Below are 16,907 nucleotides of genomic sequence, written 5' to 3'. Positions count from 1 at the left end.
ACAGCTCACTGCTCAAATTACACTTCATATTAAAGCAATATTTCTCAACATGAGTAAAACTATCCTCTCATATTTCAGAATTTTTAACTGTATTGATGCCTTGGTACAATTTATTAAAATGTCACTGTTGTTTGCTTTAGCTCTCAAAGGGTTAAATTCATAATGCAGCAGGGCTCAAAGTTGTAGATTAGTTTCAAATGAAACAGCTTGCTGTGATTAGTGAAAGATGCTGTGGAAATCTGATAATTCTTTGCACTGTTTTCTTTTACCAGAGATTAGTTCCTTTGAACATAGCAGCAGTCATGACCATGTCGATGACATTCTGAGAAGAAAGGGCTAGTCAATTTTGATTTGGATACTTGAATCAGATATTTTATCTACAAATAACATTGAGAAATGGAGATGGTTAACCAGTGGGTTGGGAGGGGGTTTTGGGGGGGGGGAATAAAAGCAGGATAGTTGAGTTTAAAAATAAACAACTCTAGCTGAAGGAAGTTGAGCTGCCCAAGTGGGGTAGTGAATCATATTCATTATCTTTGTATCATAATGGTGCAATTATACTGCAAAGCGAAATTATTTCTCTATGTTCACCTGATGAGGAAATAACACTTTTTTTTCCTCACCAAGATTTCACTAGACACACCTTCTGTGAAACTGAAGGGCATTAAAAAGATGCAGGTTTCTCTCTGAATCATTTATCGCATTGTTGGGTTATTACTGGTTTATATGGCTTGTGCCCATGGAGTAAGCCACTCAGTTCCCCGAATCAAGTCCCCAAATCAGAACCTGTTGAGAGTAATGGACTCGGCCCAATACATCACGAACATGTCCCTCCTCACCATCAGTATCATCTATGTGAGGCGCTGCCCCAAGAAGGCAACATCTATCATCAAAGATCCTCCACCATCCGGGCCATGCCATTTTTTTGCAGCTACCATCGGGCAGGAGGTACAGAAGCCTGAAGTCCCACACCACCAGGTTCAAGAACAGCTACTTCCCTTCAACCATTCGGCTCTTGAACCAACCTGCACAACCCTAGTCACTTCCTCAGCATAGCAACACTATGACCACTTTGCACTACAATGGACTTTGTTTTCTTTTTGTTCTAATTGTGTTCTTTCTTGTAAAAATTGTGTATAATTTATGTTTAATTTATGGTTTTCTTGTGAATGTTGTGTCTCTGATGCTGTGTGCCTGTGATGCTGCTGCAAGTAAGTTTTTCATTGCACCTGTGCACACATGTACTTGTGCATGTGACAATAAACTCAACTTGAATCAAATACCTGATCAAGTATCAGCAGCAGCTCGGAATATGTCACATTCCTTATCAAATGCCATGGCCAGGGTTTCTCTGGAAGCATTGGCTTTGACCAAAAATTGTCTTACCAATCCTCCTCATTTAACAGAACTGGTCCCAGAATAATATAAAATTTTTTTAAGGGGGAATATATATCCAATACCGTTTCTGATTTGCAGCACTGAGTCTCTTATACAGTTCAATTGTATATCTGATTAAATCCCCTACCCCCATCTCCAGATGACAGTGTGCACTCCCTCACACTTACTATCTTGACATTGACTGCCTCTGAACCACTACCACAGAAGTATCACATGGACTTGCTAAATGATGCAACAACGACCACATCAACTCAGTGAAAGACTATCTTTGGTCTGCCCGAAACCTACTGGTCTTCCAGCAGAGCGAGATGTCTGTCAGGGAATGCTGCCAACTGATAAATTCCAGACTGCAGGATATGTGCTGAGGGAATGCAGTGAATCTCAGTGCAGCCAAAGGAAAAGCTCTGTGGGGAAGAACCACAGTGTACGGTCCTTCTGCTGCTGAACATTGAGGGGCTGAGTCTGGTGAGGATTCGCCTCAAACAACGGAAGGGTGTATCACCCAAGGAGGCCACATGAGTGGCAATGGTGCTATGCGCAAAAAAAAAATGTGCTAACACTACTATATATAGAATCAGCAACACTGAATATATTGAGCAAACAACACCAAGAATTTAAAGAGCTTAGCACTGTTCTACTTACTTTTGCAATAAAAAAAATAGTATTTATAGTATTTCTGCCATTTCACATAGAATCTCTTTCTTTTACCCTTTAGATGTGGAAACAGAGGACAGATCCTGTCCTACACATTGAACTGAGGAGGTGGGCAGATCTAATGGTGGTTGCACCTTTGGATGCCAATACCCTGGGGAAAATAGCCAGTGGAATCTGTGACAATTTATTGGTAAGTTAAGCTCATCGCTGTTGGCCATTTGGCACTAGGTCATGAAACTTGTTAACAAGTTTTCTTTCCACATTAGGTAGATTGAAAATGCATAAAAATGCTAATAATACAAGGGATTTTATTATAACATCCTTTCAAAATAGTTGCACTGGAAGAAATTAATTTTCATTGCAGGAAGGTATAAGCATAGTTCCTTACTCCACTGCTCCACCCCACTCCAATTCCTTGCAACCAACCATATAACTCAATTTTGGTGCTAGAACTCAATTTTGGTGTTTTTTTTTGAGACTACAAATCTTTAGTCTTTCCTCATGAAAGCAAAAACATCAGATTTGATCAGATATCTTCATTAGTCACATGTACATCGAAACACACAGTGAAATGCATCTTTTGCGTAGAGTGTGCTGGGGGCAGCCCGCAAGTGTCGCCACACTTCTGGTGCCAACATAGCATGCCCACAACTTCCTAACCCGTACGTCTTTGGAAAGTGGGAGGAAACCAGAGCACCCAGAGGAAACCCACACAGGCACATGGGGAGAACGTACAAACTCCTTACAGTGGCCGGAGTTGAACCCGGGTCTCTGGCACTGTAATAGCATTATGCTAACCGCTACACTAGGTTACTCGGCACGTCAGGTAGCATCTGTGGAAAAAGAAACAGAATTAATATTTCATGTCAGTGACCCTTATCATGTGTTTGGTTGAAGGATCATTGACCTGTAATGTTAACTCTGTATTCTCAGCATTTTATGTGCTTTCATGCATCTGCTGTTTTATTGCTTTACATTCAATCTACTTCAAATGGCAGTTTTTATTTTTGGACCTGTTCACATAATGAGCACTTAGATCAGACTTTTCCATAGGAGATATCCAGATTACATTTAATTTTTAGAAAATTCAGCAACACATAATTCCATAATATATAATTCTTCCAAGGTAAGGAAAGAATAAGGAATGTTTTAAATGTTGTTAATAAACATTACACACTGGCACAGCTAGTAGAGTCATCGCCTTATAGTGCCAGACACCCAGCGTCAATCCTTACTTCAGGGACTGTCTGTGTGGAGTTTGCACGTTCTCCCTCTGACCACATGGTTTCCTCTGGGTGCTTCAGTTTTCTCCCACATCCCAAAGGCGTGTAGGTTGGTAGGTTAATTGGCTGCTGTAAATTGTCTCTAGTGAGTGGCAGAATCTGGGGCTGTTGATAGGAATGTGGGTAAGATAAAAAAAAGGAAATAATGTAGGATTAGTATAAAATGGGTGCTTGATGGTTGGTGCAGACTCAGTGGTCCAAAGGGTCAGTTTCTGTGATGACCCTCTCTATAACTCGATGACTCTAACTTTAGGATGCAAAAAGTTTCCATCACAGGTTGAAAGATTGCTAAATTTGAGTGATTTTCCAATTTAAAAGCAGCCCGTTCTGAAATACTGTGAATGTTTGGTGTAGAAACATGTACAGATTCAGATACCTAACACGTATTTTGTCTCTGTCCAAATGGAAATATGCATTGCTTTGGTTGCATGGAGGTTCTTTGTCCTTAAATGGATATTCCTTGTTGTTTGCTCTGTCTGATTTTACAAATGACTGTACTGAGTCATGCCATTGGCATTTGTGGTTGTTAGTTTATCAAATGTATTTGATAAAACAGGATAATTGTACTTTGGAGGTTAAGGACTTAAAACATATTTCCATGAAAACATGACTGCTTTATTTGACTAGAGTATGGGAATATCAATGAGGATTTTACAATAATTAGCTTTACAATTAAAACACAGCATAGTGTTTCATTTTAGTTATTTTTAGTTACTTTGTAATACTACTTATTTCTATAATTCCAGCAAGGAGTAGTGCTAATGTGAGAGTATTAAGGTATTTTTGCTGGATAGATGCATTGTGTCACATAACGTAATGCCATGTCACGTAACTAAGAAGATTGGTATTGATTTATTGTCACACGTGCCCAGATACAGTGAAAAACTTTGCAGGACATCCAAGGCAGATCATGCCATACATAACTACTGCAAGTAAAAGAGGCTGCTTTGAGCTCCCAGTGCCTCTTGGTGATTATTGCTCTGTTCCTCTCCTGTTTGCAGCCTCTTCAGAAACTGAATTTACAATACAATTGCCTTCAGTCTATTTCACTTTATAAAACACTACCAAACATTTTCAGTACCAAGGTCACCATATAAATCCCACTTGCTGGTCTAGATTAGCCACTGAGAAATGTCAAGACCACTTCCAATTAGTTACCACTCTTTATGATTTGGTATTAAACCAACTCATTTGTAAAACTATATGCCGTAATGAAAATCAGGGAAACTGCTGATGCTGGAAATCCAAATAAGAACTGAAAATGCTGGAAATACTGAGCAGGTCAGGCTGCACCTGTGTGAAGAGAAACAGAGTTAATGTTTCAGGTCAAAGACCCTTCAAGGACAGCTTCTATTGCACTGTTATCAGGCTCTACCAATACCAATACAAATACTCTTGAATGGATCGCTCATACGCTAAAAGATGAACTCTTGATCTCCCAGTCTACCTCATTGTGGCCCTTGCACTTTATTTGTCTACCTGCAATGCACTTTCTCTGTGACTGTAGCACTATATTCTGCATTTTGTTTTCTTTTTACAACCTCAGTGTAATTACGTAAGGCATGATCTGCCTGGATGGCACGCAAAACAAAAGCTTTTCACTGTATTTCAATACATGTGACAATAATAAACGAATACCAATGTCTTCTTCAACAGATCACTGACCCTTGTGGTGGTTTGTAAAATACAACTGCACCACAAATTCAGAGCACTTCCTTGTGATCACTTGTTCTTAAATGCACTGTTCTGCTTCCCAGCTAGGGCAGGCTCAGTGTTGGGTGTTCCAGTGGAGGTTATTAGTATTGGAATTGGTTTATTATTGTCACTTGTACCGAGGTACAGTGAAAAACTTGTCTTGTATACCGATTGTACAGGTCAATTCATTACACAGTGCAAATACATTGAGTTAGTACAGAGTGCATTGAGGTAGTACAGATAAAAACAATAACAGAGTAAAGTGTCACAGCTACAGGGAAGTGCATTGCAGGTAAACAATAAGGTGGGTTATGAAATGGGTTAAAATAAGGTGGGTTATGAAATGGGTTAAAAATGAGAAATGGGTTAAAAATCCTATATCTGAATGCACGGAGTGTCAGGAATAAGGTAGGCGAGCTTGAAGCTCAGATACAAATGGGTAAGTATGATGTTGTTGGGATAACGGAGACATGGCTGCAGGGAGATCAGACCTGGGAAATGAATTTTCAAGGGTATACATGCTATCGTAAGGACAGGAAGGTGGGCAGAGGGGCTGGGGTGGCCCTGTTGGTGAGGAATGAGATTCAGTCCCTTGCAAGGGGGGACATTGAATCAGGAGAATTAGAGTCAGTGTGGATAGAACTGAGGAACTGTAAGGGCAAAAAGACCCTAATGGGTGTTATCTACAGGCCTCCGAACGGTGGCATGGATATTGGGTGCAAGCTGAATAGTGAGTTAATGTTGGCATGTGGCAAGGGTAATGTCACAGTAGTTATGGGGGATTTCAATATGCAAGTGGACTGGGAAAATCAGGCTGGTACTGGACCCCAGGGAAAGGGAGTTTATAGAGTGCCTCCGGGATGCATTCTTGGAGCAGCTGGTACGAGAGCCGACCAGGGAGAGGGCTATTCTGGATTTAGTGCTGTGTAATGAGCAGGATTTGATAAGAGAACTCGAAGTAAAGGAGCCATTGGGAGGTAGTGACCATAACATGATAAGTTTTTATCTGCAATTAGAGAGGGAAAAGGGCAAATCAGAAAGGTCAATTTTGCAGTTGAACAAAGGAGACTATGGAGCCATGAGGGAGGAGCTGGCTAAACTTGACTGGGCGGGCATCCTAGCAGAATTGTCAGTCGAACAGCAATGGCAGGTATTCTTGGGAATAATGCACAAGGTGCAGGATCAGTTTATTCCCCAGAGAAGGAAAGACTCAAAGAGGGGAAAGGGGCCACCGTGGCTGACAAAGGAAGTTAGAGATAGCATTGTGTTAAAAAGGAAGAAGTATGGAAGATAGAAGATTGGGAAATTTTTAAGGTGCAGCAGAATTTAACTAAAGAGGTAATTCGGGAAGAAAAAATGAGGTACGAAGGCAAGCTAGCCAGGAATATTAAGGAGGTTAGCAAAAGTTTTTTTAGGTATGTGAAGGGAAAGAAGTTAGTTAGGAACAATGTCGGGCCCTTGAAGACCGAATCGGGTGAAATTATTATGGGAAACAGGGAGATGGCAGTCGAATTTAATAAGTACTTTGGATCTGTCTTCACGGGGGAAGACGTAAGAAATCTCCCAGAGGTAAGGATGGACAAAAGGCAGAGGGTGACAGAGGAACTGAAGTGGATTGACATTAGGAAAGAAATGGTGATGGGTAGACTAATGGGGCTGAAGACTGACAAATCCCCAGGTCCAGATGGTCTGCATCCCAGGGTACCCAAGGAGGTGGCTCTAGAAATTGGGGATGCATTGGTGATCATTTTCCGATGTTCCTTAGATTCGGGGTCAGTTCCTGAGGATTGGAGAATGGCTAATGTTATCCCACTTTTTAAGAAAGGAGGGAGGGAGAAAACGGGGAAGTTAGCCTAACATCTGTGGTGGGGAAGATGCTAGAGTCCATTATTAAGGATGAAATAGCGGCATATTTGGATAGCAATGATAGGATTGGGTCGAGTCAACATGTATTTACCAAGGGCAAATCATGCTTGACTAATCTACTGGAGTTTTTTGAGGATGTAACCAGGAAAATAGACGAGGGAGATTCAGTGGATGTTGTATACCTCGACTTTCAGAAGGCATTTGATAAAGTGCCGCACGGGAGATCGGTGGGTAAAATTAGGGCTCATGGAATTGGGGGGCGGGTATTAACATGGATAGAAAACTGGTTGGCGGATAGGAAACTAAGGGTAGGGGTGAATGGATGTTTCTCAGAATGGCAGGCCGTGACTAGTGGGGTGCCACAGGGCTCGGTGCTGGGACCGCAGCTGTTTACGATCTATGTTGATGATTTAGATGAAGGCATTGTGAATAACATTAGCAAGTTTGCTGATGATACAAAGTTGGGTGGCAGTGCAACATGTGTAGAGGAAGTTAGGAGAATTCAAGGTGATTTGGATAGGTTGGGTAAGTGGGCAGATACTTGGCAGATGAAGATTAATGTGGATAAATGTGAGGTTATCCACTTTGGGAGCAGGAACAGGAAGGCGGATTATTATCTGAATGGTGTGGAGTTAGGTAAGGGGGAAATACAAAGGGATCTAGGAGTCCTTGTTCATCAGTCACTGAAAGTGAATGAGCAAGTGCTGCAGGCAGTGATGAAGGCTAATGGAATGTTGGCCTGTATTACAAGGGGAATTGAGTACAAAAGCAAAGAGATTCTTTTGCATTTGTACAGGGCCCTGGTGAGACCACTCCTGGAGTATTGTGTACAGTTTTGGTCTCCAGGGTTAAGGAAGGATATCCTGGCTATAGAGGGCGTGCAGTGTAGGTTCACGAGGTTAATTCCGGGGATGTCGGGACTGTCTTATGCTGAGAGGTTAGAGAGACTGGGATTGTACACACTGGAATTGAGAAGATTGAGAGGGGATCTGATTGAAACATACAGGATTATTAAGGGATTGGACAAGATAGAGACAGGAAATATGTTCCAGATGTTGGGGAAGTCCACGACCAGGGGATATGATTTAAGAATAAGGGCTAGGCCATTTAGGACAGAGGTGAGGAAAAACTTCTTCTCCCAGAGGGTTGTGAATTTGTGGAATGCACTGCCTCAGAGGGCAGTGGAGGCCAATTCTCTGGGCACTTTCAAGAAGGAGCTAGATAGGTTTCTTATAGATAGGGGAATCAAGGGATATAGGGACAAGGCAGGAACAGGATATTGATTGTTGAGGATCAGCCATGATCTCAAAATGGCAGTGCAGACTCGAAGGGCCGAATGGTCTACTTCTGCTCCTATTGTCTATTGTCTATTGTGCAAGGTCATAACAAGGTACTTTGTGAGGTCAAGAGTCTGTCTCATCATATAAGGGAACTGTTCAATGGTCTTATCACCGTTTGATAGAAGCTGTCCTTGAGCCTGGTGGTACGTGCCCTCAGGCTCCTGTATCTTCTGCCTGATGGGAGATGAGAGAAGAGAGAATGACCCGAGTGGGTGGGGTCTTTAATTATACTGGCTGCTTCACCAAGGCAGCGAGAGGTATAGACAAAGTCCATGGAGGGGAGGCTGGTTTCCGTGACGCGCTGGGCAGTGTCCACAACTCTCTGCAGTTTCTTGGGGTCCTGGGCAGAGCAGTTGCCATACCAAGCCGTGATGCATCCAGATAGGATGCTTTCTATGGTGCATCCATAAAAGTTGGTGAGTGTCAAAGGGGACATGCCAAATTTCTTTAGCCTCCTGAGGAAGTAGAGGTGCTGGTGAGCTTTCTTGGCCGTGGCATCTACATGGTTGGACCAGGACAGGCTATTGGTGATGTTCACTCCTAGGAACTTGAAGCTCTCAACCCTCTCGACCTCAGCACCGTCGATGTAGACAGGTGCATGTACACCGTCCCCTTTCCTGAAGTCAATGACCAGCTCTTTTATTTTGCTGACATTGAGGGAAAGGTTGTTGTCATGACACCATGCCACTAAGCTCTCTATCTCCTTCCTGAACTCTGACTCGTCATTATTTGAGATGTGGCCTACTATGGTGGTATCATCTGCAAACTTGTAGATGGAGTTAGAGCAGAATCTGGCCTCACAGTCATGAGTATATAGAGAATCGAGTAGAGGGCTGAGGATGCAGCCTAGTGGGGCACCAGTGCTGAGAATAATAGTGCTGGAGGTTTTGCTGCCTGTCCTCACCGATTGTGGTCTGTTGGTCAGAAAGTCAAGGATTGTGAAATGAAGGGTTCTTTCTTTACTTGCCATTGTAAAATGGCTTGATGCAGAGTGTGTCACTTTACAAAGGTTTTAATTTAACACTGCACTTTCTGAGGGAATCATTGGATAAAAACCATGTCATCTCTTGTGGACAACACAAAAAAGCATCTACTTCTGGAAACAGTAAGTGCCCTTTCTGTTCCTATACCATTCATTTTACAATTTCCTTCCTGATTTCACTTCTCATTTCAGTTTGCTAACTTCTGGTATTGTTTGGTTTCATGTATATTTTTTGCTTAATCACTCCTTTTGGTTCTCTCTTCACTTTCCTGCCGTTTCCCTGGCATACTTTCTTGTCTGTTGCAGTAATGACACAGGCCTTTGAAGCACATTGTAGCCAATTCCCAGTAATCGAAATTGGAAAGTGAAAAGTTAGAAATTTTACTGTAACTGCTTGTTAATCTCTCCACAGAGTTTGATCTGGTTGATGACATCGTCCTACTTTATGACGTCTCCTTCTGTGCTCCGTTTCAGAGCATGACTATGTCTGGTTTCACAAGAATCTGTCCAGCATCATTTCCAGGAACAATCTGTCTTTCAGTCCAGCTCTATTATATTCCAGGATATTGCCACAAGTTAATTCTCTTCCCTCTCCTCTGCTCAATCACAGCACCTGTAGGCAATATATCCTGGCTATCTACCTGTCCACCATAACCACTTCTATGGTACTGGTTGACTTGCCTGGATATATTGAAACTTCCTTCAAGTGAGCATTGGGGAGACAAATCTTGAGACTTCCAAGTTGCATTGTTAATGTCACTGCCCGATCCTCCACGTCCATCTTTTTACCTGGCCATTGGTTTAGGTTGATGCACAACCATTGATTAATAACACAATGCAGAACTTAAAAGCCAGTATCATCAGCAAAGCTCATAACAAAGGTTTTGTCTCTAGGCGTGGTTCTCCAATTTCTTCTTAACTAACTTCCTACATTTTATGTAGTGCTATCTAAATGCCGACTGAACTGATGTAATGTTTTGTCGTATTAAATCCTGTTTACCCATCGTTCCTGTGCTTTTGCACCTACAGTAGTTACCTGTTCCCAAGTCATAAACTCCATATCATCAAAGTTTCACCTGAACTCTGCATCCTCACTCACCTTTGTCTTCTCTCGCACCATTCAATTCTTTATTTCTGCCCTTCATGATTCCTTCCTCCCTTTCCCTTGCCATCATGGTAGAGCTGAAAGCTTCATTCATTGGAACTTCCTTCCTGAATCCTTTGGCTTGAGCTCTACCATTAAACTCTCCTAAAGACATGTCTTGAACCTAGCCTATTCCCAGCTCTTGCATTGTGCCTTCGCCTAGTTCTTATCATATTGTATTCCTCATCTTATTGCCTTCTTGCACCCCACCCTTCTGACATTTTCCATACTAAAGTCATAGAGAGAGACAGCACGGAAACAGGCCCTTCGGCCCACTAAATCTGCGCCAACCATCACCCACCCATTTACACCAATCCTATGTTAATCCCATTTTTTATTCTCCCCACATTCTCATTAACCCCCACAGATTCCACCACTCACCTACACACTAGGAGCAACTTACAACGGCCAATTAATCTACTAACCTGCATGTCTTTAGGACATGGGAGGAAACCGGAACACCGGAAGAAACACACACGGTCAGAGGGAGAACGTGCAAACTCCACACAGACGGCACCCGGGGTCAGTAATAAGCCCGGCTTTCTGGCACTGCAAGGCAGTGTCTCTACTAGCTGTGTCATTGTGTCACCCTCAGTAATGGTAATACAGGTCCTTGCTATCAATAAATCTTTTATTTTTGATTCCAGATAATTTATTTATTTATATTCCCCTTCTGCAGTGGTGAGAATTGAACCCTTGATTTAAAACATAATGTATAAATGCTAGCTGCTGCAGCATAGAGTATGTTATGGCAGAGCCTTCAAGAGTCAGTGGTAGCATTCTTTTAAGCCATGTGGTCCATGCATTTAAGTCTGTGATAACGTTTGCAACTCAGCAAGAGTTCATTCACCACATCACTTCTGTGTCTGCACTTTGGTAGAGTACTCCAACATGGCTCTTATTACATTCCTCTTCCCTCTACTCTTGTACCTCTTAGTTTACCCATAACCTCCTCTTGTAGTTTAGAATTATTTGTCCATTTATCCCACAAGAAGTGACGTGAACATGAGTTATGTGAATATATCTTTTGAATAAGGATAATGTCCAAAACGTTTTCAAGGCTTAAACTTGCTGTGTTTTATGCCCGCGGACATGAATTTACTTCCTATGTGAGAAGGGAGATGGCATCTCTTTAGTACCATGTGGCTGGTTATGTTGTGGGCTTGATTGTTGGACCTCCCTGTACTTGGATTAGGCTCCTGCAATGGAGCAACAATTGATTTCTGGGGTATTTTGTTGGCTGTAAAGTGTTTTTAAAAAGTCCTCAAGACAGAGTGATACATGAAACTACAAGTTTATGAATCCGTGATCTGCTTTCCATGGCAATGACAACTTCATCAGACCTCCTCCTCTGCAGTGTTCATACCTGTGGGTAGAAGTGAGTCCTCTTACCCCAGGGACAAGTACAGTGGACGGGCTCAATGCTTCTTGTGTACAGTACCTTACTGAAAACAAAAGTGGTCCAAATTTTTTATTGTTCACGAGGGGAATAAAGGATTGCCGAAAATATTGAACTGTAATCTCAGAATGATTTTTTTTCTTATTCTACTCCTTGTAACAGTGCAATGACAAGTCTCTGCCAGAAGGGGGCTGTCTCTAACCAGCTACTGTTAACCTGGACCTCTTTCTGGCTTGCTAATTTTAAGATCTGGAACTTCCGTCGCTGTTCTATCATTTGACCAAGCAAGCATATCACTTGCAGCTGGGTTGGTTTACCCACTTAAATCTGTGAGCTGTAATTGTTTGTCCATTCAACCAGATCTAACTGTTCAAATGTACAGAATGATGTAACAAGAGGAAGCCATTCAACTTTGATGCCAGTCAGCTCACTCTGAAAGCATTACTAATAGTCCCTCTCGCTTGCTCTTTCCGAGAGCATTGCAAATATTGGGATTGTAAATTCTACTTGTGTCTAAATGGAATTGCACCATGGTGAACAACTTTTTTATTAGTACTACAACTATATCCCAGCTAATTAAAACTAAGGTGTTTTAAATTAAATGCTGTCTACAGTACAGAACTTGGGCTAACTGCATACTGACAGCAGACACATTTTTAAAAAAGTCATTTACTTCCTCAAATAATAGTCAGCAATCCATCTAAAGTGGCTGATATCCTTCCCCCACTTCCCCATCCCATTCAAGATTCATAAGAGTTAATCTTCAATGTTCATTCACCTATCCAGCATTCACTAACGGGACACAGCATGGCCTTGCACTCACATAATCTGATGCCTCTGTTGACTGGGAATTCTGCTGCTTTGACTACAGCAGTGGTTTTCCTCACCATCAGGTTTTTGTAACTTGCTGTGACCAGTTCCCACAGCCTGCTGTTTACTCTTGGAGCCAGACCACAGACATCTGGTTTCTGTATTTTTCTTATCTTGGTCAAGGTTCCCTCTTGCATCCAAGAATTAACTACATGCTTGTTATACACACTTTAAGTTCTCTGACTGCTTAGGAGGTTTGATCCACCATCCAAGCCATGCCATCTTCTCACAGCTACCATCAGGCAGGAGATACAGAAGCCTGAAGTTCCACACCACCAGGTTCATGAACAGCTACTTCCCTTCAACCATTCAGTTCTTGAACCAATTGGCAAAACACTAATCACTACAGTTTAGTAACACTGTGACCACTTTGATCACTTTGCATTAATATGGACTTTGTTTTTGTTCTAATTGTATTCTTTCTCGTAAATATTGTGTATAATTTATGTTTAATTTATGTTTTTCTTGTGAATGCTGCTTATATGATGCTGTGTGCCTGTGATGCTGCTGGAAGCAAGTTTATCATTGCATCTGTGCACACATGTACTTGTGCATATGACAATAAACTTGACTTTGGCTCTTGTAGAATCATAGAACCATAGAAAACTACAGCACAGAAAACAGGCCATTCGGCCCTTCTAGTCTGTGCCGAAACATTATTCTGCTAGTCCCATTTACCTGCCCCCAGCCCATACCCTCCAGACCTCTCTTGTCCATGTATCTATCCAATTTACTTTTAAAAGTTAAGAGCGAGCCTGCATTTACCACATCAGATGGCAGCCCATTCCACACTCCCACCACTCTTTGAGTGAAGAAGTTCCCTCTAATGTTCCCCCTAAACCTTTCCCCTTTCACCCTAAAGCCTGTCCTCTTGTACTTTGTATTCACAAATCAATCTATTAAATGAGATATTAACTCAGGTCCACTTACCCATAAGTTCCTGTGGGTCTAGAAGAATAAGGGAGTTCCTTCAACCCACCCATTCCTTCTGCCACCCTTCTCATGGCCTGGCCACTTCTTAGCCCTCAGCTGGCCCTATAATCAGGTTATTTGGTCTTTATCACCATTGTTGTTTGTTGGATGTTCCTGTGAGCTAAATGGCTGCCATGATTCCCACCCTGTAGCAATGACTATAAAGAACTTTGCTAAGGTCCTTAACTTGTGACGTAGAGTCAAACTTTTCTTTCTTTACCAACTTTGCTCGTGCTCCAATCTCGTTGGATTCTTCCCGCTGCAGTGTCCAGTTGCAGGTAGACACCCTTGAGTTTACATCGGGAAAAATGACCGCTGTAAATTGCCCCTAGTGTGTAGGTGATAAATAGAATCTGGGGGGAGGTGATGGGAATGTGGGGAGAATAAAATGGAACTATGAAGGAGTAGTGTAAATGGGTGCTTGATGATCGGCAGTGTTGTATCTCTCTGCAATCTATGAATTTGACCTTTTCCAAGCTTATTCAATCTTTACAGAAACTTTAAATGAGTTTCTCGTTGCACCAAGTTATGCTTTTTATTTCCTTTATGCACTGCTGTCTCTCACTTTAGTAGAGATTGCAATTAACCTGGTTGAGCTAGTTAAGTTTGACCTCACAATCTACCTCGTCATGGCCTTACTGTCTGCCTGCATTGTACTTTCTCTGTAACTGTAACACTGTATTCTGCATTCTGTTATTGCTTTTTCGTTGTACTACCTCGATGTACTGATGTGATGAAATGATCTGTATGGATGGCATGCAAAACAAAGTTTTCATTGTACCTCGGTATATGTGACAGTAATAAATCAATTTGCCAATATACCAATTTTAGTCTTTTGATCTAATTTTCTATGAACAGTGAAATATTTGTTGTCTGCTAGCTCTGGTAATTAAACCTTTTTGCCATTCTTTTGTGTTAATAAGTATGTGTTGTGCAAGTAGCTACCTCAGATGAATGGTGCTCTGAAATTGCCTAATGATGAACTAGTTGGAATCGAGTAGCCTAATTGACCATAATGGCCATTGATCATTGAAACAAGGAGCGGCTCGCGTTGCTCTACATAAAGTCATCGAGTTGTACAGCACAGAAACAGGCCATCTATGCATGGATTGCATCAACACGTTTCAAGAAACGTACCTTGTTTTTCGAAGTTTTCTCTGTTCCCACATCTCGTGCTAGTTCCTGCTCTGGATTATTTGAGATCACGTTCTCCTTCTCCGAAACCACTTTATTATCCACTGTGGCACCGTTCTTTACCCAGGCAGTTTCCAGCCTTGGTTCATTGTCACTGAACAGTTCTACTTTTCACATTTCACTGTGGTCAACTCATTGCTAACATCTTCAAAAGGTGTCTTGAATAATGGTTAATGTCATTCTCTGGGGGACCAGAACAACTTACTGTTCTATATTATAGTACTATAAATTTTCAGCACACACACGATTCACAGGGCATTGACATTTTGGAGCATCAGAAGCTGCTCTTGAACCGAGTTACATTTCTTTTCCCAATCGAATGCATTTAAGGGAACAAATAGATAATGTAGTTTTTCTTCTCTAAATATGTTTTGGCTTGAACATCCAAACTTTGACTATTCATTGTAAGAAACTGGCTTCTACCTGGAACAATGCTATGTGATTTATAATCTTGGGAAACAGTTGACCATCCTGAACTGTGGTTTATCCCTCAGCAATGTCTGGTCAATGTTTCAAATCTACTTTGTATCTATTCAGGGATTTTTCCTGAACTCAAGGACCGAAGTCCAAGAATTCTGAAGTGGAGATTATCCAGAAGTATCCCACTTTCTCCACTGTATATTCCTCCCAAAGGTTGTTACCCAGTGGAGAGAGCTCCAGCTGAATTCCATTGTAATTGAAAAGCATAAATTTTCCTTCACATTTCCAGAACATACACCAGAATTGAAAGAAGATACGCACCAGAAAAGGTTAAACAGGAAAAAATGCCTGAGGCTTGACCTGACACAGATCTTTCAAACTTTTCAGCAGATTGGAGACAAGAGAAGAGGCTAACATTTTGGCGATGAGAAACAAGAGGCCATGACTAGGGATTTGGAAGAATCTAAGTTGTTCTGAGAATGATTAGAATTGGAGATCACTACACCACAAGTAGTTGAGACAAACGGCATGAAGAGAAAGGATTAGAAGACTATAAAAGAAAAATACATTTGTACAGAACCTTTTATGACTTCAGGATGACCCAGCCCTCATTACAACCAATGAAATAATCTTCATTGATGTATTGTTAAGCTAATAAGGCTGTATTAAGTAAGATGGTGGTGGGAGATTGGTTGTGATTCACCTGGTATATCACTAGCATTTGTCAGATGGGTCAAATGATCTGCTTCTGTCCTGTATACTTTATGTAATTTTAATATATTTTTCCCCACATTTCTATTAATTGCTTCTAATTGAGCCCCCAAATTAGTTGACCCCTAAAGAACTCCAGGCGCACAGGAGCAAGCAAGGGCCACTTACATCTCTTTTTCCCCATGACCTAAGAAAGTAAAAGCACAGAAGGAACTCTAACTCATTGTGCCAGGTCTTGGGGAGAACTCTTGTACTAGATCAGTGAGATTAGTTTTAGGATAACACAAATTACAGATAATTGTCCTGGACAATAGGAGAAACTTCTGGAAAAAGTATATGCATTGTTCATTTGGAGAGGGTCCAGAGGAGGCCCACAAGAATGCTCCTGGGAATGAAAGACTTAATGTATGAGGAACATTTGATGTGTCTGGACCTGTACTCAATGGAGTTTAGAAGGATGAGGGGGATCTCATTGAAGCCTACCGGATACTGAAAGGCCTGGATAGAGCAGACGTGGAGAGGATGTTTCCATTAGTCTAGGATCCGAGGACACATCCTCAGAATAAAGGGACATCCCTTTAGAACTGAGATGAGGAGGAATTTCTTCAGCCAGGGGGTGGTGAATCTGTGGAATTCGTTGCCACAGACAGATGTGGAGGCCAAGTCATTGGGTGTATTTAAGGCAGAGATTGTTAGGTTCTTGATTGGTAAAGGGGTTAAGAGTTACTGAGAAAAAAATGGGAGAATGGGGTTGAAAATAAATCAGCCATAATTGAATAGTGGAGCAGACTCGATAGGCCGGATGGCCTAATTCTGCTCCTATATCTTATGGTCTTATTTTAATATCCAAATGCTTCCCATAACTAATCATAAACTTTCATCTTTGTTCCTGACTAGTTTTTCTTATTTAAAATAAAGAATGAAAGGTCAAGGGTTGCAAAACTATATGCTGCTGCCTGCAAGGTGGTTGAACGCAGTT

The 16,907-nt window shown here is 41.6% G+C and overlaps 1 protein-coding gene across 1 annotated transcript in view; it reads left to right on the top strand.

Annotated features, from left to right (window-relative positions):
- ppcdc (phosphopantothenoylcysteine decarboxylase) overlaps positions 1 to 16,907 on the top strand; it is a 62,183-nt gene that overhangs the window by 18,554 nt on the left and 26,722 nt on the right. The window contains exon 3 of the mRNA XM_052042567.1: positions 2,114 to 2,242. Within this exon, the coding sequence (XP_051898527.1) occupies positions 2,114 to 2,242 (129 nt within the window). The remainder of the gene's footprint in view (positions 1 to 2,113; positions 2,243 to 16,907) is intronic.

The sequence above is a fragment of the Pristis pectinata genome, chromosome 32 (genome assembly GCF_009764475.1).
Source record: "Pristis pectinata isolate sPriPec2 chromosome 32, sPriPec2.1.pri, whole genome shotgun sequence".
In the NCBI taxonomy this organism is placed as follows: Eukaryota; Metazoa; Chordata; class Chondrichthyes; order Rhinopristiformes; family Pristidae; genus Pristis; species Pristis pectinata.
The sequence above is the reverse complement of the archived record's forward strand: the minus strand, read 5'-3'. Positions and strand labels throughout refer to the sequence as shown.